This window comes from Lagenorhynchus albirostris, chromosome 7 (genome assembly GCF_949774975.1).
Source record: "Lagenorhynchus albirostris chromosome 7, mLagAlb1.1, whole genome shotgun sequence".
Classification (NCBI taxonomy): Eukaryota; Metazoa; Chordata; class Mammalia; order Artiodactyla; family Delphinidae; genus Lagenorhynchus; species Lagenorhynchus albirostris.
The window spans coordinates 94509454-94536816 of record NC_083101.1 but is presented as its reverse complement, the minus strand read 5'-3'; the positions used below and the strand labels follow the sequence as shown (position 1 = coordinate 94536816).

Sequence of the window (27363 nt, the reverse complement as noted above, 5' to 3'; positions counted from 1 at the left end):
AGTGTAAGTTTCTGTGCATACTTTTGTCTATATTTTTGACCCTTGAATCATTTACATGATTCAAGGGTCAAGAAAAAAAAATTACACTAATTCCTTAAATTTAAAATAGCATCAAACAACCAAACCCAATTATATTCCTGTCAAACAGATTTTCAGAGAAGATTTGTTTCAAAGGACTTTAGAAACCAGTATTTTTCAAAGTACTTAGGGACCAGTACTTTTACTGAACATTCCCTGTTGGATTCCTTCTAAAGACCAAATGAAGTACAAAGAGATTTTTAGTAATTTAGCAATTCTAACTGTTATGTAATATATACTATTATTTGAAATTACAGGATAAAGTAAATAATTATGCTAAGGATATTTGTAATCAAGAATTTTCTGGAGGGAGAGCAGGAAGATGGCGGAAGAGTAAGACGCGGAGATCACCTTCCTCCCCACAGATACACCAGAAATACATCTACACGTGGAACAACTCCTACAGAACACCTACTGAAGGCTGGCAGAAGACCTCAGACCTCCCAAAAGGCAAGAAACTCCCCACGTACCTGGGTAGGGCAAAAGAAAAAAAGAATAAACAGAGACAAAAGAATAGGGACGGCACCTGCACCAGTGGGAGGGAGCTGTGAAGGAGGAAAAGTTTCCACACACTAGGAAGCCCCTTCGCGGGCGGAGACTGCGGGAGGCGGAGGGGGGAGCTTCGAAGCCGCGGAGGAGTGCACAGCAACGGGTGCGGAGGGCAAAGCGGGGAGATTCCCGCACAGAGGATCGGTGCCGACCGGCACTCACCAGCCCGAGAGGCTTGTCTGCTCACCCGCCGGGGCGGGCGGGGCTGCGAGCTGAGGCTCTGAGGCTCGGGTTTCGGTTTCGGACGGAGCGCAGGGAGAGGACTGGGGTTGGTAGCTTGAACATAGCCTGAAGGGGTTAGTGCACCACAGCTAGCCGGGAGGGAGTCCGGGGAAAAGTCTGCACCTGCCGAAGAGGCAGGAGACTTTTCCTTCCCTCTTTGTTTCCTGGGGCGTGAGGAGAGGGGTTTAAGAACGCTGCTTAAAGGAACTCCAGAGACGGGCGCGAGCCGCGGCTAAAAGCGCGAACCCCAGAGACGGGCGCGAGCCGCGGCTGAAAGCGCGGACCCCAGAGACGGGCGCGAGCCGCGGCTGAGGGCGCGGACCCCAGAGACGGGCGCGAGTCGCGGCTGAGGGCACGGACTCCAGAGATGGGCGCAAGCCGCGGCTGGAGGCGCGGACCCCAGAGGCGGGCGGGAGACGTTGGGGCTGCTGCTGCCGCCACCAAGGGGCCTGTGTGCGAGCGCAGGTCGCTCTCCACGCCCCTCTTCCGCGGAGCCTGTGCAGTCCGCCACTGCCGGGTTCCCGGGACCCGGGGACGACTTCCCCGGGAGAGCGCACAGCGCGCCTCGGGCTGGTGCAGGGTCACGCCGGACTTTGCCGCCGCAGGCCCGCCCCGCATTCCGTGCCCCTCCCTCCCCGCCGGCCTCAGTACGCCAGAACCCCCGAATCAGCGGCTCCTTTAACCCCGTCCTGTCTGAGCAAAAAACAGACGCCCTCCAGCGACCTACACGCAGAGGCAGGGCCAAATCCAAAGCTAAGCCCCTGTGAGCTGTGAGAACAAAGAAGGGAAAGGGAAATCTCTCCCGGCAGCCTCAGAAGCAGCGGATTAAAGCTCCACAATCAACTTGATGTACCCTGCATCTGTGGAATACCTGAATAGACAACCAATCATCCCAAATTAAGGAGGTGGACTTTGGGAGCAAGATCTATGATTTTTTTCCCTATTCCTCTTTTTGTGAATGTGTATGTGTATGCTTCTGTGTGAGATCTTGTCTGTATAGTCTTGCTTCCACCATTTGTCCTAGGGTTCTATCCGTCCATGGTTTTTTCTTAAAATTTTTTTCTTAATAATCAATTTTAATTTTAAGAACGTTATTATACTTTACCTTCGTCCTTTCTTTCTTTCTTTCTTTCTTTCCTTCCTTCTTTCCCTCCTTTAGACAACGAATCATCCCAAATTGAGGAGGTGGTCTCTGACAGCAAGATTTATGATTTTTCCCCCTTTACCTCTTTTGGTGAGGGTGTATGTGTATGCTTCTGTGTAAGATTTTGTCTGTATAGCTTTGCTTCCAACATTTGTCCTAAGGTTCTATCCGTCCCTTTTTTTTTTTTTAAAATAAGAATTTTTTAATTCAGTAACTTTATTATACTTTATTTTATTTTTACTGTATCTTCTTTCTTTCTGTTTTTCCTTCTTTCCCTCCTTCCTTCCTTCCTCCCTCCCTCCCTCCCTCCCTCCTTTCGTTCCTTCTTGCCTTCTTTCCTTCTTTGCTTCTTTCTTTCTTTCTTCCTTCCTTCCTTCCTTCCCTCCTTCCTTCCCTCCTTTCCTTCTTTCTTTCCTCATACTTCTACTAATTCCCTCTACTTTTTCTCCCTTTTATTCTGAGCCGTGTGGATGAAAGGCTCTTGGTGCTCCAGCCAGGAGTCAGGGCTCTGCCTCTGAGGTAGGAGAGCCAACTTCAGGACACTGGTCCACAAGAGACCTCCCAGCTCCACATAATATCAAACGGCGAAAATCTCCCAGAGACCTCCATCTTAACACCAGCACCCAGCTTCACTCAACGACCAGCAAGCCACAGTGCTGGACAACCTGTGCCAAACAACTAGCAAAACAGGAACACAACCCCACCCATTAGCAGAGAGGCTGCCTAAAATCATAATAAGGCCACAGACACCCCAAAACACACCACCAGACGTGAACCTGCCCACTAGAGAGACAAGATCCAGCCTCATCCACCACAACACAGGCACTAGTCCCCTCCACCAGGAAGCCTACACAACCCACTGAACCAACCTTAGCCACTGGAGACAGACATCAAAAACAGGAGGAACTACGAACCTGCAGCCTGCAAAAAGGAGACCCCAAACACAGTAAGATAAGCAAAATGAGAAAACAGAAAAACACACAGCAGATAAAGGAGCAAGATAAAAATGCACCAGACCTAACAAATGAAGAGGAAATAGGCAGTCTACCTGAAAAAGAATTCAGAATAATGATAGTAAGGATGATCCGAAATCTTGGAGATAGAATGGACAATAGAATGGACAAAATGCAAGAATCAGTTAACAAGGACCTAGAAGAACTAAAGATGAAACAAGCAACGATGAACAACACAATAAATGAAATTAAAAATACTCTAGATGGGATCAATAGCAGAATAACTGAGGCAGAAGAACGGATAAGTGACCTGGAAGATAAAATAGTGGAAATAACTACTGCAGAGCAGAATAAAGAAAAAAGAAGGAAAAGAACTGAGGACAGTCTCAGAGACCTCTGGGACAACATTAAACGCACCAACATTCGAATTATAGGGGTTCCAGAAGAAGAAGAGAAAAAGAAAGGGACTGAGAAAATATTTGAAGAGATTATAGTTGAAAACTTCCCTAATATGGGAAAGGAAATAGTTAATCAAGTCCAGGAAGCACAGAGAGTCCCATACAGGATAAATACAAGGAGAAATACGCCAAGACACATATTAATCAAACTGTCAAAAATTAAATACAAAGAAAGCATATTAAAAGCAGCAAGGGAAAAACAACAAATAACACATAAGGGAATCCCCATAAGGTTAACAGCTGATCTCTCAGCAGAAACCCTACAAGCCAGAAGGGAGTGGCAGGACATACTGAAAGTGATGAAGGAGAAAAACCTGCAGCCAAGACTACTCTACCCAGCAAGGATCTCATTCAGATTTGATGGAGAAATTAAAACCTTTACAGACAAGCAAAAGCTGAGAGAGTTCAGCACCACCAAACCAGCTTTACAACAAATGCTAAAGGATCTTCTCTAGGCAAGAAACACAAGAGAAGGAAAAGACCTATAATAACGAACCCAAAACAATTTAGAAAATGGGAATAGGAACATACATATCGATAATTACCTTAAATGTAAATGGACTAAATGCTCCCACCAAAAGACACAGATTAGCTGAATGGATACAAAAACAAGACCCTTATATATGCTGTCTACAAGAGATCCACTTCAGACCTAGAGACACATACAGACTGAAAGTAAGGGGATGGAAAAAGATATTCCATGCAAATGGAAACCAAAAGAAAGCTGGAGTAGCAATTCTCATATCAGACAAAATAGACTTTAAAATAAGGACTATTAAAAGAGACAAAGAAGGACACTACATAATGATCAAGGGATCGATCCAAGAAGAAGATATAACAATTGTAAATATTTATGCACCCAACATAGGAGCACCTCAATACATAAGGCAAATACTAACAGCCATAAAAGGGGAAATCGACAGTAACACATTCATAGTAGGGGACTTAAACACCCCACTTTCACCCATGGACAGATCATCCAAAATGAAAATAAATAAGGAAACACAAGCTTTAAATGATACATTAAACAAGATGGACTTAATTGATATTTATAGGACACTCCATCCAAAAACAACAGAATACACATTTTTCTCAAGTGCTCATGGAACATTCTCCAGGATAGATCATATCTTGGGTCACAAATCAAGCCTTGGCAAATTTAAGAAAATTGAAATTGTATCAAGTATCTTTTCTGACCACAACGCCATGAGACTAGATATCAATTACAGGAAAAGATCTGTAAAAAATACAAACACATGGAGGCTAAACAATACGCTACTTAATAATGAAGTGATCACTGAAGAAATCAAAGAGGAAATCAAAAAATACCTAGAAACAAATGACAATGGAGACACAACGACCCAAAACCTGTGGGATGCAGCAAAAGCAGTTCTAAGGGGGAAGTTTATAGCAATACAAGCCCACCTTAAGAAGCAGGAAACATCTCGAATAAACAACCTAACCTTGCACCTCAAGCAATTAGAGAAAGAAGAACAAAAAAACCCCAAAGCTAGCAGAAGGAAAGAAATCATAAAAGTCAGATCAGAAATAAATGAAAAAGAAATGAAGGAAACAATAGCAAAGATCAATAAAACTAAAAGCTGGTTCTTTGAGAAGATAAACAAAATAGATAAACCACTAGCCAGACTCATCAAGAAAAAAAGGGAGAAGACTCAAATCAATAGAATTAGAAATGAAAAAGGAGAGGTAACAACTGACACTGCAGAAATAAAAGAGATCATGAGAGATTACTACAAGCAACTCTATGCCAATAAAATGGACAATCTGGAAGAAATGGACAAATTCTTAGAAATGCACAACCTGCCAAGACTGAATCAGGAAGAAATAGAAAATATGAACAGACCAATCACAAGCACTGAAATTGAAACTGTGATTAAAAATCTTCCAACAAAGAAAAGCCCAGGACCAGATGGCTTCACAGGCGAATTCTATCAAACATTTAGAGAAGAGCTAACACCTATCCTTCTCAAACTCTTCCAAAATATAGCAGAGGAAGGAACACTCCCAAACTCCTTCTACGAGGCCACCATCACCTTGATACCAAAACCAGGCAAGGATGTCACAAAGAAAGAAAACTACAGACCAATATCACTGATGAACATAGATGCAAAAATCCTCAACAAAATACTAGCAAACAGAATCCAACAGCACATTAAAAGGATCATACACCATGATCAAGTGGGGTTTATTCCAGGAATGCAAGGATTCTTCAATATACGCAAATCTATCAATGTGATAAACCATATTAACAAATTGAAGGAGAAAAACCATATGATCATCTCAATAGATGCAGAGAAAGCTTTTGACAAAATTCAACACCCATTTATGATAAAAACCCTGCAGAAAGTAGGCATAGAGGGAACTTTCCTCAACATAATAAAGGCCATATACGACAAGCCCACAGCAAACATCATCCTCAATGGTGAAAAACTGAAACAATTTCCACTAAGATCAGGAACAAGACAAGGGTGCCCACTCTCACCACTCTTATTCAACATAGTTTTGGAAGTTTTAGCCACAGCAATCAGAGAAGAGAAGGAAATAAAAGGAATCCAAATCGGAAAAGAAGAAGTAAAGCTGTCACTGTTTGCAGATGACATGATCCTATACATAGAGAATCCTAAAGATGCTACCAGAAAACTACTAGAGCTAATCAATGAATTTGGTAAAGTGGCAGGATACAAAATTAATGCACAGAAATCTCTGGCATTCCTATATACTAATGATGAAAAATCTGAAAATGAAATCAAGAAAACACTCCCATTTACCATTGCAACAAAAAGAATAAAATATCTAGGAATAAACCTACCTAAGGAGACAAAAGACCTGTATGCAGAAAATTATAAGACACTGATGAAAGAAATTAAAGATGATACAAATAGATGGAGACATATACCATGTTCTTGGATTGGAAGAATCAACATTGTGAAAATGACTCTACTACCCAAAGCAATCTATAGATTCAATGCAATCCCTATCAAACTACCACTGGCATTTTTCACAGAACTAGAACAAAAAATTTTGCAATTTGTATGGAAACACAAAAGACCCCGAATAGCCAAAGCAATCTTGAGAACAAAAAAAGGAACTGGAGGAATCAGGCTCCCTGACTTCAGACTATACTACAAAGCTACAGTTATCAAGACGGTATGGTGCTGGCACAAAAACAGAAAGATAGATCAATGGAACAGGATAGAAAGCCCAGAGATAAACCCACGCACATATGGACACCTTATCTTTGATAAAGGTGGCAGGAATGTACAGTGGAGAAAGGACAGCCTCTTCAATAAGTGGTGCTGGGAAAACTGGACAGGTACATGTAAAAGAATGAAATTAGAACACTCCCTAACACCATACACAAAAATAAGCTCAAAATGGATTAAAGACCTAAATATAAGGCCAGAAACTATCAAACTCTTAGAGGAAAACATAGGCAGAACACTCTATGACATAAATCACAGCAAGATTCTTTCTGACCCACCTCCTAGAGTAATGGAAATAAAAACAAAAATAAACAAATGGGACCTAATGAAACTTCAAAGCTTTTGCACAGCAAAGGAAACCATAAACAAGACCAAAAGACAACCCTCAGAATGGGAGAAAATATTTGCAAATGAAGCAACCGACAAAGGATTAATCTCCAAAATTTACAAGCAGCTCATGCAGCTCAATAACAAAAAAACAAACAACCCAATCCAAAAATGGGCAGAAGACCTAAATAGACATTTCTCCAAAGAAGATATACAGACTGCCAACAAACACATGAAAGAATGCTCAACATCATTAATCATTAGAGAAATGCAAATCACAACTACAATGAGATATCATCTCACACCAGTCAGAATGGCCATCATCAAAAAATCTAGAAACAATAAATGCTGGAGAGGGTGTGGAGAAAAGGGAACCCTCTTGCACTGCTGGTGGGAATGTGAATTGGTTCAGCCACTATGGAGAACAGTATGGAGGTTCCTTAAAAAGCTACAAATAGAACTACCATATGACCCAGCAATCCCACTACTGGGCATATACCCTGAGAAAACCGAAACTCAAAAAGAGTCATGTACCAAAATGTTCATTGCAGCTCTATTTACAATAGCCCGGAGATGGAAACAACCTAAGTGACCATCATCGGATGAATGGATAAAGAAGATGTGGCACATATATACAATGGAATATTACTCAGCCATAAAAAGAAACGAAATTGAGCTATTTGTAATGAGGTGGATAGACCTAGAGTCTGTCATACACAGTGAAGTAAGTCAGAAAGAAAAGGACAAATACCGTATGCTAACACATATATATGGAATTTAAGAAAAAAAAAATGTCATGAAGAACCTAGGGGTAAGGCAGGAATAAAGACGCAGACCTCCTAGAGAACGGACTTGAGGTTATGCGGAGGGAGAAGGGTGAGCTGTGACGGGGCGAGAGAGAGTCATGGACATATACACACTAACAAACGTAGTAAGGTAGATAGCTAGTGGGAAGCAGCCGCATGGCACAGGGATATTGGCTCGGTGCTTTGTGACAGCCTGGAGGGGTGGGATAGGGAGGGTGGGAGGGAGGGAGACGCAAGAGGGAAGAGATATGGGAACATATGTATATGTATAACTGATTCACTTTGTTATAAAGCAGAAACTAACACACCATTGTAAAGCAATTATACCCCAATAAAGATGTTAAAAAAAGAAGAAAAAAAAAAGAATTTTCTGGTTAAGGGAAATGAGATACAATTTTTAAAAATCAAAGAAAATAAGTGAGAACACTGGGTTATCACTGAATGATTGCATTTTAATTAATTAGTACATATGTGCACGTGTGTACATATAAAGATCAAAAAAAATATAGACACGTTTGTTAACAGTAGCGGTGTTTGAGTAGTAAAGTAGGATGTTTTTATTTTCTTATATTTTGCTTGTTTCTATTTTCTAATTCTCTGGAAGGGACACATAATACATCTAAACTAATATGTATATAACTATTACATACACAGTTAATATATATAATGGATGCTTTCACTTCAATTGTACCAGAACAGAACAAAAACTACACTGTTGATAACAAAGGATTTAGCCATGCCAGGTTAAATTTTGCATCTGAGATTAAATAAACACAATACATGTATATGTGGTAGTTTCTAGAATGTAAGCTCACATGAGAATGAGTGTGTTGTGACAGGGCACAGCTTTGACTTACTTTTTCATCTGGTAGTAGCCCTTCTTCACCGTCCCAAAGTTCCCAGAGCCCAGTTCCTTGTCCTCCAGGGTCAGCAGCTTCCGGTCCAGGTAGACCTCTTTGGGCCTGATCTCCTCGGGGTCTGCATAGGGGCTTTCATAGACCTCGGTGTCCATGGGCAAGGCTTCTCTCTGGGCTTCTGCAACGCAGTCAAGAAATGCACAACCCTGGGGCTGGATTCCCCATGAAACTGCCATCGTCCCTCCAACCCCTACCTCCTGGGCTCACAGCTTGCCTTTTAAGACCTTGGTTACCTTGGGCAGTTATGGTGTCTGTGAGCGCTCAAGGCACTCAAGGCAGCTGGTAGCGGGGTAGGAAAAAGCCCTTCATCCCTGTTGTACTTGACCCCTGTTCTTGCACTAATGAACATTGAGAAAGGGTCTTCCTGCCAGAGGCAAAGACAGATGGGGCCCTCCTAATGGGCCGTGGTGGCTTTAAACTATGTCTGAAAATTGTGACCCTCCTTCATTGAGAGGTGGAATCTATGTCACCTCACCTCAGTGGCTTTTGTAATCATGTCAACCAATAGAGTATATCAGAAGTGATGTCTGTGATATACTCAGGCAAGGTTCTAAAAGGCTATGCACCTTCTGCCTGGGTTGCTGGAAATCTGCCTCTTGAAGCTTCAGATGCTATGCAATTGTCTAACTGCCCTGACCCCTTCTATGCTGTGAGAATGTTCCAGTCAGCCCAGGCGGAGAGACCAGACTGAGAGCCTCCGAGGCTCTGTGGAGACAGGGAGATGCTGGCCAGCCGCCAGAGCCCCAGCCCCAGTCTCACCACAGCCTCCACCCCCTGCTGGCCCAGCTCCACCCCCAATCTCCCTGCAAGAGGCCCTGAGCCACCATGGACCAGCTCAGCCTTGTCCAGATTCATGATCTGCATGAGATAATTAAATGATTGCTGTTGATTTAAGCTACTAAGTTTGGGGGTGCTTTTCTTTTTGTAGCATTAAACAGACCAAGTTCACCAATTTAAAAAAACCTGGGGCCACCTAGAAAACCTAAGAAGGTCACCCAGAGGTCCCATTTCTGATCAGTCTAGTAGAGGCCTATTGAGTTTGAGGGGGTGCCTCTCTGAATCCTATCCTCTCCTGGCCTCACAGAATCACTACAATTCCCTGAACATGTGTTGAATTCCAACAACTCAGACATTCCTTCAGTTTTTACCAGTCACCCATTTCTTTCTGCACCTCCTGCTGAAACGTATTCTTGAACACAGACATTTTCCCAAGAACAGGATCTTAGAAATGGAAACTTTGAGTAGTATCAGTTATTGTTGCAAGAGGTGAGAAATCCTGAAGCAGCAGGACTGAAGGATATTTTCCACGTGGCCAATTTATTGTGATGGAGGCCGTACAGACCATTTCATCCAACAGACAGCACTGCTCACAGACACGTGGCATCTGTCCCCTGCCACCAGATGACAGGACCACTTGCTGCTAACCAGTGCTATGTTACAGCTGCTGACAGTGGGGTGAGCCCACCCTGCAATCGGCAAGGGACTGTGGGAGACAGCTCTGTGCTGTGAACACCCAGGGACAAAAGGTGCATCTCTCACCTCTTTCGTTGGCCCAGGGCCCTCGGTCTGGCTCATAAGGGTTGAACGTCACCGAACTTTCTGGCCTTTGGGATGAGGAGCCCTGAGGCACACAAATGATAACAGCTCACTTTTCTTCAGGGATAACACTGTTGAGTTGATCTGCGTAATTATTTTTATTTCCAAATAATCACATTTTAACTTAAGCAGGGAAGACAAAGGAAGGAACTAGGAAAAGAGATGGGAAAATAACAACGACATGGCTTATCTCATTCTTTGGGCAACTGATGGGATGCTGTGAGGGTTAAATAAAGCTCTTGCTCCCACAAAGAAAGGGGCAGGCAGGGGTCCCATTGTGAGAGAATTAATCATAACTGTTTGGGTGGTATTCCTTCCTACTTACATGCCCTTTCAAATCCTACTTCCACTTACTAAAAGATGCTGAAGATTCTCATTATCCCTTTGGATTTGTTTTCCTCCATTACTTCTTTCCCTTTAATTTTATATTGTAGGGAAGTTATTTAAAAAGAAACACTAGGTATCCACCAGCTGCTCCCACCCACTCCCCAACTCCAAATACCTATGCCTTCCTAGTATCCTCTTATATCTTTATCATCCATGGAGATGTAGCAACTTTTGGGTAGATGCCAGAGGGTAGCGCTGGTCAGTAAGCTAGAGGTCCCAAGAGGAAGTGGCTGCCAGCAGCCCAGGGTCCACTGCCCCTGCTGTCGATCTTCATCATTGTCGTAATCATCATCATCATGGACCCTGTGAGATGGGGAAGCCTCTTTTTGCTAGCCGGAAGGAAAGTAATTCTTCCTTGTACTCAGAGCAGGTAACTGAAGCATATGGAGACAAAGCCTTGCTGGCCATTATTAATGGCAACCTTCCCTATTACTTATTCAATTTGCATCAGTCTGCAGCATGAAATAATGGGGGGAAAATCCACTGTTATATTCCTATATCCTTTCCCTTCCAAAAGTCTCTATCTCAAAGTCTGTCTGATCCACCTTCACCCCAGCTTAAAACAAGGGTATTGCTACTAAATTTGGTTCATGGGAAAACCACGATTCAAACTATTTTTTTGGCATGAGTGAGTGGAAATTTTATATATCTATTTACCTTAGCAGTGCCCAAACACTGGCCACAAAGGAATGAGATACTGCCAGATTTTGGAGAAATTTAAAGAAACAGAGACAGTAAGCTTAATTTTACACAGTCACTTATCTCCTGGTACACACTGAATCTTCTGCTGCCTTCCTGATATCCCAAGCCCGGGAACCAAAAGTACAGTAACAAAGTCACAGTGCATCACTGCCGCCACTTGTCCACTTGTCTCCAAACCTTCTTGCTACCTACTGAGCTCTACAGAGCCACTGCTCACTGGGCAAAAGGCCCTTCTGACAGCCTACGGGACATTCGCTCTTATGTGTCAATGGCGTGTCACTGGATCTATTTTCTGACGACTATCTCAGCATTCTTATCAAACTGTTTAATAGAAGTAGCTATGATATATCAAAAATGAAAACAGAATATAAGTTACAGGGGGCATAGTCATTTATTCACTGAATTAGAGCTTTTCTACTAAATTTGGTTCACTCAACCCACCACTGATGCTAACCAAAAATGGGTTCAACAAACACATGATGAATGAATGAATGAATGGAGATACCCTTCAAACTGGGAGATGTGAAGTGTAAACTTAATGTGATTTAAAACTGAATTCTCTCTCAAGTTCTTATATTAACAAAGAATAGGTGTGGATAATTCCAAATGACAATATACCACTTTTAAAAATTTACATATAATTACGAGATTATCAGACGTGCTGTGAGCTCACTTCTCATTTATAAAATAATTATCTTGTCTCAACAGAACTGTCCTAGGAGAAACTAGGTAATTCCCAAGGCTTGTCATCCTCCTGCTCTGCTCAATTCTCTCTGGCAATCAAACTCTAAGATGGAAATAGTTTTCAAATTTTAAAAAAAGGTCTCTTTTAGGTTCACATTGACTATCATTTCAATTTCTCTGATTTTCCCTCGAGGTAGGGAGGTTCTGAATCCAAAGAGACAAAACTTCAAGACACCAGGACCAACCATCATGGACAAAGACAGGGCACCAGCACCCCTTCTCTTGACTGGAAGACCTCCCACCCTTTGTTCACTTAGAGATGTATCCTGGGGCTGCAGCCTCTCCATCCCTGATGGAACGTTCTCCAGAGCAGGACTTCATAAAGGCTGTTACAATTAAGTCAAAATGCAATTACCTGCCATATGAATCCTGTGGGAGAGAATTTAAAAACAGAGGTGGGGGGTGTAAAAAGTACTGAAAAGGATACTAGGGCACGAGGAGTAAGAATCAGTAGGGACGGACACAGTTTGCCTAAAGCCCTGGACACAGTAATGTATACTCTGATTAGCTGTGTGGTGCTCACCCCTCATCTGTCTTGGCTATGGATAAGGAAACGGGTTGGGGGTCTTCTTTGAAAGGTCGGGTCCCATCTTTTAAGCTGAGGTGGTTCAGGACTTCATTTCAATGCTTCCCACATGGACCACCACTTGACTAGGAGCCTTTGCAGAGCCTTGAGTTTCCCTCAATAACCACATCAGCTCCCTGTGCGGACCCCTCGGCCCTCCCTGCCCTGACTGGGACAGAGGATGGAACTACACTCGAGAGACTGTTCTTTGGAAGAAATGGGAGGTTTTCTGCTGTGTCTGTTAAAAGGGTAGTATTGACTTTATGTGAAGATGAAGATACAAAATACAAGTTTCATCTTTCCCAGAGTACTCGGTGAATATGCCATTAGTAAAACAATGACAAAAGCCCTCTGGAATCAAATGCTCAGTTGAAAAGGAGAATTTGAGGACTTTGTAAAGAATGAGCTCTAAGGCAAAATGATAAATTATCGAAGAATTTAAAGAAATTTTAATTTAATGAAAAACATATTGCTGGCCCAGTTTGCTGGTCCAGTCTATCATTTGTCATTATTCTTTCTTCCTTGTATTTGATAACTTATTCTGTCCTAATCAATAGCATCCCCTTTTCTACACAGAGAACAAGGTATAAATGAAATGTTGAATGTTGCTTTTTTCCCCATTTTTGCTGGTATTCGAAACAGAAGTCAAAGCTGAAGGACACCACTAGATGGCACTAGCTACCTTAGCTTTCCACCTTCCAAAGAGCAATTTGCGATTTTTCTTTAAGTTTTGCAAATTCAGGTAAAAACAGATCACTCCACAACAATAAAAAGAATATTTGTTTAGGTTATAAATTATGATCTGTGATCTCTGACTGGCCAGGCTTAACTGCAAGTAGGATATATATTTGACAAATATTCTTTCCGTGCCTGTTTCTAAGAAGTGCACATTCAGAAGTGAACAAAAGAGAGAAAAAAAATATTGCTGTTATGGAGCTGGTAGGCTAATTCAGAGTTTCCTGATTGGGGAGTATTGCTAGATGTTCTGATGGCCATTTATAGACTTTAATTTTTAGACTTCTTAAAAGACATTTTCAAATCAGGCAACAGCAGTAATAAAGATGACAACATATTTGTCACAACTGAAGTGACAAAAAGAGCCAGTAGGCTTCAGAAATATTGGCTGCCCAAACCAGACATGGTTCTGGTCTCTGGTGGAATGACCATGGTCCCAATGGGGACTAAGGTTCCACAGGTGAAGGCAGACTCTTCTTGGCCACGGTATGAGATAATCTTAGGTTTGCTTCAGATCCATGAAAACAAACACTTCACCTTCATAATTAATCTTCCCTCACCTTAGAAGCAAAGATCTAAAATCTGGCCCTTTATAATCATGTGGAAATATTTTCTCAGGGGTCTGGTCCACTGCTCCCACATTACCAAGTAAATGGGTATGACTTAAGGATTCTTCTTTCCCTCCCAGCTGAACACTAGTGAATCATGTATGAAAATGTCTTAGGGCTTCCCTGTGGCGCAGTGGTTGAGAGTCTGTCTGCCGATGCAGGGGACGTGGGTTCGTGCCCCGGTCCGGGAGGATCCCACATGCCGCGGAGCGGCTGGGCCCGTGAGCCACGGCCGCTGAGCCTGCGCGTCCATAGCCTGTGCTCCGCAATGGGAGAGGCCACAGCAGTGAGAGGCCCACGTACCGCAAAAAAATAAATAAATAAATAAATAAAATGTCTTAAAATATTCCAACCAGCAATGTATGTGTTGGAATAAAACATGTAAAATGGGTTTTAACTTGAAATTCTGGAACACTTTTCCACAACTAAGATAAATGTGAATGCTATGTCTCATCTTAGAGACTCTGCCTTTGAACTGTGAAACAGAAGCACAGTCTTTAAGGCTGCTGTTGTTCCAACTCTGCCAATCATCCTTAATAGAAGGATAGGTTTATGCACTTAAAGTAGCAAAGAAAAATATTCCAAGGCTAATAACAGGAGAAATTTTATTCCTGTAAGGACTACAAGTCCTTAGAGTAAGTGATGGCAGGGGGTAAGGAGAGGGTGAATTATACTTTGATTTTTCAATTAAATCCATTTATATTTTTAAGTGTTAAAACGTACTAATCTCTAAAGAGAAGAAAAATACACCTGCTCTAAAGTTTTTATTATGGAATTTCAAATTATCTGATTAATAATATTCTGCAAATCAAAAAACACTTGTCATTAACTACCTACATGCTAGAGTTAATTCAAGTTCAAACATGTCCATTTTGTGCCTGAATTATTAAAAACAACTATTTATATTGATCAAATTAACAAATTCAAGAAAATTATTTACACCTTAGCTTAACAAATGGGATATTTGACATAATTCCCACAAGTCTTTTCTCATGACTGGTTAAATAATGGAAAATTCCCCTTCTATTTGTGAAAACTAAGTATTAGTTCTCCTAAAATATTTCTGGTGAGCAATTAAAATATTTTTAATCCATTGCTTAAATCACACAATCCTTCCTTTATCAATTAACTATTGATATTTTTGATATTTATGAAAATTCAATGCATACTTCAAAGTTGTTATAAATTTACATAGGGACTTCCCTGGTGGTCCTGGGAAGTGGTAAAGAATCCATCTTACAGTGCAGGGGACACAGGTTCAATCCTGGTCAGTGAACTAAGATCCCACATGCCTTGGGACAACTAAGCCCGTGCACCACAAATACTGAGCTCACACGCCTCAACTAGAGAGCCCGTGTGCCACAAACTACAGAGCCCACGCACTCTGGAGCTTGTGCACCACAACTAGAGAAGAGAAAACCCCCATGCCACAACTAGAGAGAAGCTCATGCACCACAACGAGAGCCCACGCACTGCAACGAAAGATCCTGCATGCCTCAACAAAGAGCTCACGTGCCGTAGCTAAGACTCGATACAGCCAAAAAATAAAAATAAATAAATAAATAATAAAAAAAAGAAACAGCAACAGCATGCTTTAAAAATAAATAGACAACAGCCCTCTTTTAGCCAGAAAAGTATTTCCACAGTATTAATCAGATTAGTTTCTAATATTTAATTATCCTTTAAAATTGATTAAATAATTTAGGAGGGGCAAATTTTAAAAGGCACAACAGGGTTTACTATGAAAAGTGGGTCTGCTTGACACCCCATTTCCTACTCCCAAGGCAACTAGTGTTATCAGTATTTTCTGTATTCTTCTGGAACATTCTACACTATATCAGCACATATATACGTGCATGACTTTGTTGTCTTCAATTAACATTGTATTTTGGAAACAATTCTAGATCTCAGCTACCCATCACAGTATGAATTTTATTGTAGCTGATTTCATTTATTTCTCATTGCTTGACTTTTAAATTATTTCCAGATTTTGTCAATGATACAACGTTAGAATAAACATTTTCATATATACATGATTACACATAAATGCAAGAATATTTGTATGATAAATACCTACAAGTAAAATTGCAGTTAAGAGGTTATATGTACTCTCAATTTTGATGGATGTTGTGAGATTGCCTTTCTTAGAGATTGTACGATTTCACACTTCTCCAATAAATTACAGCTGTGCTTACTCACCACACCCCTGTTGTGTGGTGTCACCAAGCTTGTTTATTTGGATCAGCTTCACAGGCGGACATAAAGGAGCCCCACAGTTTTAACTTGCATTTCTGTTATATGAAATGGAACAGCTTTTCCTATGTTTAAGAGCTATTTATGTTTGCTTTACTATAAACTATTGCCCATTAATCTGTTAGACAGTTAAAAATTTTATTGATTTATAGAAACTCCTTACATACTAAAGATATTAACCTTATATATGGATCATCATTACTAATACTTATTCCAAGTTTATTATGTTTCTTTTGATGATGTTATGGTTCTTATCCACACACATTTTATTTTTAGGCAGTCTTACTGATATTTTCTTCAACTTTCCTTAGACATGTTCTTTAATTTAAAGATCTACTAAAACTTATTTTCTGTATATTTCTTTAGTCACTGTGGGTGACCTGAGCTGGCTTCAGCCTGCTTGGGACAAGGACAGGGGTGGGAGTGGGGCTTGTCTCCTCACAGTGCTGGGTTACTGTTTCCTGGGGTGATGGCATTTTGATGTGTCAACCTGGCTAGCCTGAATGATATTCCTGTGTTAATGAATCAAACTGTGATCTTGGTACTGCTGTGGAGGGATTTTGCAGAGGTAATTAAAATCCTTAATTTGCTGATTTAATTTGAGGAGATTATCCCGGATGGGGCTGGCTTAATCGGTCAAGAGTCCTTAAAAGAGACTGAGGCTTTCCTAAGCGAGAAAGGGCACCAAGGGGAGAGGGGTGACTGACCCTTGGCTGGCTGTGAATGATAGCTTTGGCTCTTCCCTGCGTGGTTCCACCCTGCTCATCCTCCCTTCGTGATGATCTGCTCTATGGACATTGAACTTGCCCCTACAGTTGTGTAAGGCAAGTCCTAGTGATAGGTCTCTATATCTGTGTGTGTGTACATGTATATAGATGTGTGTTTGTATAAATATGTACATGCGTGTGTTATGTATGTACCCATGTGTGTGTATGTGTGTGAGTGTGCTGTGTGTCTTTCACGCATAAATCTCTGGTCACGCTTCTCTGGGTGAACCCTGAATGATGCCCTTGGAAACCACAGAATTAAGATAAATGTGGATTGCTGTTGTCTACTCTGTCTGCAGTGAAACTGCTCATTTCTGGGACTGCGCATGGGGAAGGGCTATGTGTTGGCACACCAGCTGTGGGCCATCATAAAGAGAACAATGAAGAAACAAGCGGTGGGAGCCAGGGGCATGGCCCACGTCCACGGGGGCTCCTCCATGGCTGCCGGTTAGACCTGGTGCGTGGAGAGGCCAAGGAAGCCAGGCGAGCGAAAGGTTCTGGGCCTGCTGATGGGGCACCATGCATGGGCAACTCAGTGTCCCTCCCTGAGTTGTGCTATGAAGCTTCGTCAACGTAGCATTTGATCAGGACTCCTGAAAAGATGACTCATGATTGAAAAGCACCCTGAACCAGAACACATTTTGAATCACCTCAGTTGATGGGGTACCATCTGACCTACTTCTCCCAGACAATGGTCCTGTGAGATGCCATCCTGGCAACCAGGTGAGCCCTGTCCAAGGAGAAGGGGCGAATGCCAACAGGGGTCGAGGGCCAGGTGGGCCAGAAGGTGGCCACCGTGGAAACTCTCCATGAGTTTCGCCTTTGATCATGGGGAATGCTGACCTCTTCAAGGTCAATGCCTCAATCACCTACTGGCCCTGGTGGCCTGAAACAAACACCAAGTCATGGGGCAAAAGGGACACCAACATAGAGCATGTGTTGCCTTGACAACCTGGTCCCCAACTCCTAACATGCCACCCTGGCATGGGTAGCCGTCACTGTCACCCGCCCCCCCCGCAAAAGGGATGCCCCCTCATGGCTGATGTTTCCCACAAGCTGATCCACACTGACTGGGAGCATGATATCAAAACAGATAGTTATTCCATTCAGGTTTATTACATAACTTTTCCCCTCAAACACCACACTAAACTCACTTCTCTGTTCTGTGGTCAACAAGATTGAGAACATCTAGAATATGACTGCCACTTGGAAAGAAAATCTCAGGGCTTTTATGCTTTTTATTTCCATTGTTTCTAATAAGTACTTTAGGCAATCTGCTTCATGAACTGACACTCAATTATATGCTGAAATGTTTGGAAAAATACCAACCAATATGAAAATGGAAAGAGTTATTAATAAAATAATCAATTTTAACCCCAATGATAAAACTGAAAAGTAAAAAAAAAAGCAATCCATATACAAGTTATAAATACATTTTTTGAGGGAGGTGATTCATGATAAATAAAAATCTTTAAAAAAGAACTTTTTATGTCCTTCATAATTCAATCATATAGCAAACTATGAAAATGCATTACATGTCAGTTTTTTTTTTTTTTTTTTTTTGCGATACGCGGGCCTCTCACCGCTGTGGCCTCCCCCGTTGCGGAGCACAGGCTCCGGACTCGCAGGCCCAGCGGCCATGGCTCACGGGCCCAGCCGCTCCGCGCCATGTGGGATCTTCCCAGACCGGGGCATGAACCCACGTCCCCTGCATCGGCAGGCAGACTCTCAACCACTGCGCCACCAGGGAAGCCCCTATATGTCAGCTTTACTGTCTCATAAAGAAAAATGGCGTTTCTAATTCTCAAATTCCACCTTGTCTTTATATACGTTATAGTTAAAGTTCTGTGTTGGAACTCTACAGCCACAATGAAGTTACTGTGGCACTTGATATTTATAAAACCAATGGCCTTGTGTAGTCCCTGGGCAGGATCCACACAACCTTGGCTGTTCCTTCTGCCAACATGTAATTTATCTAGTCAATTACCATAACGCTGCAGCATGTGATTCTGGCTTGCTTTGAAAAGACTTTGCCATATGAGAATTCCCTCCCACCTATCACATGGACTGAAATAACTTCCAAGAGCACATTATAGCGGAGAGAGCACACTCACGGTGATGGACTTTGCAGGAAAGGGACTCGGACCACACAGAAAGCAGGGCGTGGGCTGCCCAAGAGGGCTACATATGGCAGGGACATGAGACCAGAGCAGCAGGAGGGTCAGCAGCAGGGCACACGGAGTGGGTAGCCACAGGGCAGAGTGTGGGTGCTGAGTGCGGGTCTGTCCTACCACTTAGTCAGGGACAGCAAGCAGGGGACGTTTTAGCACCTTTCTGTGGCCAGGCTTTGGGAAGGAGTATGATTTGATTCTTGAGATTATTCCACCCGCTGACCAAGTCTAGAAACCATAACGGCAAAGAGGAACAATAAATGTTTCAGAAAACAAATACAGGCTACCTTACATGACATGCTATTTTAACCTGTTCTATAATTACACTAACGCCCTCCAGATTCTGTTGATGAGATGCACTAGGGGCAACAGATGATCATTAGAAAGGCTTCAGGAAAAGCCGACCACTTGAGCAGAAGGATCTGGAAAAATACTTTGGCAATATTTTCCACAGAAGGCTATAAAATTTGAGTTTTTACATTGAATAGCCGACTTTTCATACAGAATTATTAAGTCACAAACTCAAGACAAATCATCCTAAAGAAACTAATTTTGCATGCTCAATTTTGTTACTTCTTGTGGGTGCTGGTTCCATGATGTTTGTGGAAATTCACTGAGTTTGGCCCTTAGGGAACATGCATTTTTTTCCTATATGTTTTTCACTAGTCAATACAAAGTTTTTCCAAAATGTCCAACTCCTTGAAGCCATTAGGTGATGCAAGGTTAAACAGAGGGCTTGATATTCTTTTAAGAGTATTCAGCCCTAAGCCCTCATGCCTCTTAGAGGAAAATGGACCTGTCTCATGATGGGTACAACCTTAAAGTTGACTCACCAGGCCCATGAGCTGTATAAAGGATAAAATAAAATGATGACTCCATTAAGGTGCTATATTTTAGAGGTTGATCCCAAAGTTCATCGGTATTTTAGCAAGTTCCAGTTCCCCCAGTCTGTGGACAGGGGCTGCGCCTGGAGAACCTGCCTGGTTCAGCACAGCTGCAGCTTCTGAGCAAGTCAATAGCCCCCTCAGAGGGCAGAGTGGGCATTCTGCCTTTTGCAGATTTTAAGGGTTAACAGGCAGAAAGTGAGGTATAGAGTGCACAGCTCACGATGGGGTAATTTTCATTCCTCACAGATGGCATCAAAGGGCATCAAATGTCCACAGTGAGGTCCCCCTTAAAGTAGCAGGACATCATTCCTGCTTGGAGTATAAATCCGTGTGTCAACTCATAACAGTCTGCAGGGAGAAGAGAGCTGGAATTCTCTCTTTTTGGGAGTATCAGGCATGTGTTGGGCAAACCCACGTGGAGAAGTGTGGACAAACCACAATTCTCACCTCCTATTGACATGGAGGGAGATGTGGGTTCTGGCCAAGCCCCTGACTTTAAGGGCTTCTCTCATGTGATGGCACAGAGCATCCCCATTCCAAGCCTTCCTCCACCAAGGTATGGCCAAAGCAGCTCTCCTGGAAAGGGTGATTTTTCTGATAACAATGTCTCGGTTGATTTAACCAAAAGAGTTGGGCAGCCAACCTCAGTGAGATGTCTTACACACCTGGCTCGCCACACCATCATGCACGTGGTCACATGGATCGTGCACACGCCTCCACATGGACGGACCAGGGACTGAGCCTGAACAATATGCTACATTTCCCAAATCTGCCAGGAGGCATATTTCTGATTTAACATTGGGTTGCATGGTCATTTAGTATACGTTTAGAAAATGGAGGAATTTTAACCTACCTAAGAAGTTAAGTTGGCTAGCTCGGATCTGAAAATAGGCTGATTCTAGCTGACACCCACAATCCCAGTTTACCAAGTGTGATGAAAACAATTACCATGACTCCTGTTATCTAAACATGCTTTTCATCATGCTAATATACAACTGTTTCACTTTTAACAGCATGGCTAAGTAACACTTACCACAGGATGGGAACTTGGAAGTTGTGGACGGAAATTAATATTTCCTGGTTAGAAAGAACATGGACAGTTATTGCTATGTTGGTGAAAACCAACTATTTATCCCCTCCCCCACTGCAGATCAATCAATGTGACTGTAAAATATTACTGCTTGAGGAGTAGATACATTTTCTGCATACATTTCTTGATACCCTCTTTCATCTTTCTCACATAAGCAATTAAAATGAATTTGTTTTTTAAAGTTAAACTTATCAGCTATTTTTTGATGAACGATATCTATAAAACTGGAGCAATCTGACATTATTTTAATCAATCAGTAAAAACAAAGCCTCATCCCATCTTGTTTGAGTTTGCAACAGACCAAATCTAAAACGAGGCTGATTATTACCAACATCTGAAAGAGTGAGACTCCAATGTCTTGGCTACTCACCCATTTGCCCATCGAATTTTTGACATGGAACTGTAAGAACTCTTAACAAACCATCTGACTTATAAGAATAATGCTCGACGAGCTGAAAAAGAAGAAAGTAAGAAAGTATAATAAATAATGGAGGCAGGCAATGGAGAAATCCTGACCTGGAGCAGCTGACTCCCCTTTTGGACTTTAAAAGTGATTCAAGGACAGCGCTTAACAACAGAAGGTGCTTCCTTGGTGGTATTCCTGATCCCTTCCCATGCCTCTCTCCTGCCACCTCAGACTTCTGGACAGAAGTCCACATGCCACCTTCCCTTTTGGACTCTGCTCTTGGCTCACCCTCTTTCTTTCTTTCTTCTTCTTTTTTTTTTGGGGGGTAGCAAGTTGCATTTATTTGTTTATATTCTCCCATATCTGTGTGATATTATAACAATGAATTCAGCACGCTAATGTTCATTCATTTATTCAGTCATTAAACAAACATTCTGCTGTGTACTAGGTCCTGAGATAGGACAGAAGGTAAACTATGGTGAATCATCCTACAGTTGAGGTACTTTCTTGGTGGAGAGAGATATAAATGAACAATGTAAAGTGATTAATGGTGAAATAGTGCTGTGGGCAAAGGCTTTGGAAGGACCAAACAATTCAGCCCAAAAGTTTCAGAGAGAAGACATCACAGCACAGGTGATGTAAGAGCTGGGACATGGGGAAAGCTGACCCTTTGGCAAATGGCCTTATGTTGACAGGATATGGACAGCCTTGGCTAATGGCTCCCAGAAAACTATGAATCATGATGCCTGATTGCTACATTAAAAAATAAATGAATGGCAAATAGATTTATTTATATCTAATCAAAATTATGCAATAGGAAGACGGTCTTAGTTTTCACATTTACTTTTCTCATACAGACATTTCCTCTTCAGACAAGCTAAAATCTTCCTATCTGATATTTCTTCCTTATCTGTTTATTGGTACCTTTTCCAGGTAAGGACTCGTTGCTTCTGAATCTTCTTTCCTCTCAAAACTTACCTATTTAGGTGAATGTTTGTTGAATGAATATATTTTATCCTTCCAGGGAACATTCTGTTTTTTAAATTTTATTTTATTGTGGAAAGAACACAACATGAGATCCACCTTCTTAATAAATGTTTCAATCTGACCAGCCCTAACACGCTACTGAGATGGACATCAAAGTTCTCTCTATTCTGTTAAATGCAATAGTGTGTTCTAGGGCTAAATAGTATTGAGGTCCCTACAACAGCTGAAATATCACATATCTCTCCAATGTCATTCAAATATCTCCTTACAAGCTTATGTTTTCAGATAATCTATGCCACAAGGGTGTCTGGGAGGTGGGCATACATGTTAGGATTTCCCTCTTGGGCAGGGGTCTGCAAACTTTTTCTGTAAAGGGCCAGATAGTGATATTTGAGGCTTTTTCACTCCACATGGCATCTCTGTCATACAGTTCTTTATTTTTTTTAAAAACCACCCTGTAACGTATAAAAACCATTGTCTTCAAGTACTACACAAAAGCAGACCAGGGGCAGATCTGGTCCACAGATGTGTTGACTCTAGCTCTAAAGAAAGGAATACTAGAGTAGTGTAGCAGTTACCACCTCTCAGACTCCTGGGTGGGGGAAGGGCACAGAGGTACCTTACATTGATATCAAGGAAAACCAGTGAAATCACACTTGTAAAAATGGAAGGTACTGCTGGCATTTTTATGCTCTTTCTTAAACATATATACAAGGGGAAAGATTTAATTAAGGCTGAATACTGTGAGATACTGGAGGAATCAGTAAATGGGAAAGCGTAAATATGGGAAACAGTCTTGGGAAGGAACTTTCCAACAATTAAAGATGTTTAACATTATAGTCAGCATGCAGACTTGGAAACTGTGACTGGGCTCAGACAGGGAAAATGGTCATTCAGGAGAAGTATAATGGCTGTGTACCAGTGATGGAGCCCAGGACCCTCAAGCATTAGGCTGACAGATGGACTCCAGTGCCTTTAAATGCACACCATCAACAATTCTTGTAGGAAGTGAGAGACTCTGACGGGAAATTAATACCAGAAGGCAACATTCCCTACTCATCTCTCTGATTTGCATTGGGCATTAGTACCTAATAGGTTAAATACTCTTTCAAAGCGATACCATTAAAACAAAGCAAAGTCTGTGGTTGATAATAAGCTACATGCTAATGATCTACAAACCAAAAGACAATGTCAGCATTATGACTAATATGAATAAATATTAAAATACCCAGAATTCAAAGAAGAAGATTTTGTCCCCAACTACAGCATTAGGAACCAAAATACACCGTGTGGTGGTTACTCTAAGTGCTTTAAAGGTAATGGGGATCCCTGATCACAGTTTTTAAAAAGGCAAGATTTTGAGTCGGGTCCTTTCCTGCTGTAACCACACATGAGGTTCCTGGTGGGGCCTGGTGTGGACATTTGAACCCATCCCCGATGATGTCCCGCACCTACAAAAGCTCAACGTAGCTGTCGCTCTTGGGATGGCAGAGTCCCTTGGTTTTCTCTGTCTCTGGACCCACTACAGTTTATAGGATGCTTTGCCATTTCCTCATGGAGCTGTGATTTAGAATGAAGCCAAGTCATTCGTGCCCAATGGAAAGCAGGGATGAACACCGGATTAGGGCTCATTAGTGCCTAAGAAACTCCCAAATTACTCTCTGTTTTCGGGTTTACTATCAGGTAGGTCAAGAAGAACCCCATTTTAGACCAGGGCTGAACAATCCTATACGAGTGGCGGCCTGAAGTGCAGGTTCAACTGCCAGGTTGCCCTAATTTTGCAGCAAGATTCATTTTGCAGTAAGAATGGCACCTGGCATTTTATATTAAATTTGGCCTCTCACAACTCAAAAAACAGTCTGATTAGCCACTTCTAGGCCTACCTTCCCATCCATCCACACCTTTCTATTGTGCGTATTTGTATGATAGGCAGAACGTCTTAGAAAGAAATGCCTCTAGAGCCCCAAGGCTGGGTCTCTGGTTAAAACTAAGCACAGTCCTGAGTGGGTACCACTTACTAGTGCCAAGAGCTAAGGGGCTCTGGATAAGCTATGGGAGCCTCTGTCACCTGACATGATGACCCTAGACCTGGATGACCCTAGACCAGTCATCCAGGAACCTGAAGGCTGAAAAGCAGACTCTGATTGGGCAGGTCTTGGCAAGGACCCAGGTGGCATATTCTAACAAGGTCCAGGGGCCGGTTCCTCTCTTTTCTGAGGTTGATGTATACCTGCCATAGTGTGTCGAAATTCTTCCCGCCAGGGATGGAGAGCTTCCCTGTTTTGTCCTTATCGATGCGGTAGTGCAGCACCTTCCCCTCGTGCAGCAGGCACAGGGCGTAAGACCCGTTGTCCCTGGACCTGATCCTGGAAGAGAGGAGACAGCGCATCACCATCACTCCTACCGCCTGGAAGGGAGGAGCGCCCTGGGGAGGCACCCTGCAACAGCGTCCCAACCTCGGGGACAAGGGGTCAAGGACTTTGTACCCAGGGAGGCCCAGTCCACAGCTCAGTGACACCGCAAGCTCCAGACAAGGAAATGCTATGGTCAGGGACAGGCCACAGCCAAGCCCAGCAGGCTGGGGAGCGCTGGGTGGGCATCAGGAGAGGCCTGGGCTCTGGGGGCAAGTCCTCTGTTTGCCTGGAGCAGCAACGCTGCTCAGCGTACCAGTAAGTGGGACCCTCAGCATTCCGCAGCTGGGGAGTCTGGAGAGCCCTCTTCACTCCCCTCCTCTCTTCAGTGAGGTCTGCATTTGGATCCGATTCCAGGGAGTGCAGCTCCCCTGTCTAGCCAAGGGTGGGCGTGGAGAGGGGGGGTGTCTGGTGGGCATTTTAACTAGGAACCTTCTGGACCCCAGATGGAGGGGGCTGAAAGCCCTCTTCACTCCCTCAAACTCGCTCTACCCTTTGCAGGGAGGAGAGGGCGGGACCAGGACGGGTATTTAAAATGTTCCATGTGATGCGGTCAGATGACGTTGCCAGGAGAAGAAAATGTCCTCCAGCGTGGGGTGGTGAGCAGCAAGCAGAGCCAGGTCTGCACTGGCTATGCTGGGCGCCCAGGCTCTGCTTCCTGGTCCCAGTGGGTGCTCCTGGGCACCACCCCCTTCCCTTATTCAGGAAATGAGTGTTGTGAGTCTGATACCGAGCAGAGAGGCACCCGCTGTGATACAGGGGGACCTGCCACCCACGGGGAGGGCCTGTGGGACTTGGGGAGGGCGCAGGCCAGGTGGGGCTGCAAAGGCACGGAATGGAGGTGAAGCCCCTCCCCAGCTGAATTCCTCAGTCATCGCCATCCTCAGCCCATCTTCCCCTCTCAGCAACTCAAGCCCTTGGGATCACAAGATCTGTGAGAGGGTGAGTCACCGAGGTCCCAGTGGTCCCAGAAAGTCTCTCCGGCCTTGGCACTTTCTAAACTGAGGAAACTGAGGCCCCCAAATGTTAAGCAATGTGCCCAATGCACTGTATTTTGGGAAGAGTTCAAATATGCCAAGCTGCCGTCGTATTTCCACGTTGAGGGGAAATTTCTGATGCCTCCTTTCGGTTGTACGAGGCCACATCTACAAGATGCACTTTGGAAGCTGACGTGGTCACCCTTGGCCTTGTAGGTTCACCTCAAAAAGCTAACCCAGGACTTGAGATATGAGCTGTGTCTTTGGAACCTCGTTTTAAAAATAAGTTTAAGTCGTGCTTGGCTGTGCGTGATGAACGGGTTCCCTCCATGCACCAGCGCTCAGGGCAGCTGGTGTGGGTGGCGGGAAATGCCCAGACCCGCCTCGGCCTCTAGGGGCCGCTTCTGAAACCTTCTGCCCTGTGAAAACATCCCTTCCTCCCAACCCAACCAGGTCACCGGCACCCCAAAGTGTAAGCTCCCTTTCACGGTTACATGGCCCATTAAGGCCAGCTGGTTGCTGTCAAACCGAAAAACCACCACACAGAAAAGGAAAAACATATTTTTATATGAGGGATAACTGAGTCTATCTTGTAGGGAAGCTATTTTATAATGTGGGGCTACTCACACCTGCTTTGTTTATTTTATAAGCATCCGTGGCAAACAAATAGGATAGTTTGGAGGTACAAAGAACTATACAAATTATTAATATGAAGCAATATCAATTTACGTATATGCATATAAAAGGTGACCTTGGGATAATGGTGCTCAAAGGCCATTCCAAAATACCACTCTCTTTGATTTAAAGTCCTTTGTATCTTGGACCTCAGGGTCCTGGAATCAAGTAACTGGATCTGAACTCTGGTTTTCCAGATCCATGTCCAATGCCCAACCATTCCACCTTGCCTTATGCCCTGATTGACCTTTTGTTGTTAAAACTGGGATGGAGGATCACAGAATGTCTGGGGAGATGGTTCAGTCACCTCATTAGAAATTGGGAAATGCAAATTAAGACCACAATGGAAATACCATTACACGCCCTTCAGACTGGCAAAAACTAAAAAGACCAAAAATGCTAAATATTTCTGAGAATGAGGGCAATAGGCACCCTCGTATACTGCCTGTGGGAGCATGAATCAGTTCAATCATTTTGGAAAACAGTTTGGAATTCTCTACTGAAGTTGAACCTATTTATCCCCTCTGAGTCAGCAAAACACTACAAGATATACAAAACATGTGCATTCTGCACCTATAAAGTATGTGGGGATGCTTATAACAGCTTTATCTGCGATTATCAAAAACCATAAGCAGCCTAAGTGTTCACTAAGTGCAGAGTAAGTAGGTTGCGGGGTATTCATACCACAGAATGTCATAGAATAAAACAAACAAATGGCAGTGAT

The 27363-nt window shown here is 42.9% G+C and overlaps 1 protein-coding gene across 4 annotated transcripts in view; it reads right to left on the bottom strand.

Moving 5' to 3' along the window:
- Nucleotides 1-27363, bottom strand: part of SYK (spleen associated tyrosine kinase) — a 103983-nt gene that overhangs the window by 21872 nt on the left and 54748 nt on the right. For 2 of the 4 annotated variants that reach the window (XM_060153567.1, XM_060153569.1), the window contains exons 4-9: nucleotides 24807-24942; nucleotides 21554-21635; nucleotides 21127-21170; nucleotides 19366-19434; nucleotides 10218-10299; nucleotides 8619-8796 (exon numbers count right to left, since the gene is read on the bottom strand). In XM_060153567.1, the coding sequence (XP_060009550.1) occupies nucleotides 8619-8796; nucleotides 10218-10299; nucleotides 19366-19434; nucleotides 21127-21170; nucleotides 21554-21635; nucleotides 24807-24942 (591 nt within the window). Of the gene's footprint in view, nucleotides 1-8618; nucleotides 8797-10217; nucleotides 10300-19365; nucleotides 19435-21126; nucleotides 21171-21553; nucleotides 21636-24806; nucleotides 24943-27363 lie in introns of those variants that run through there. The other 2 variants (XM_060153568.1, XM_060153570.1) reach the window with 2 other exon arrangements.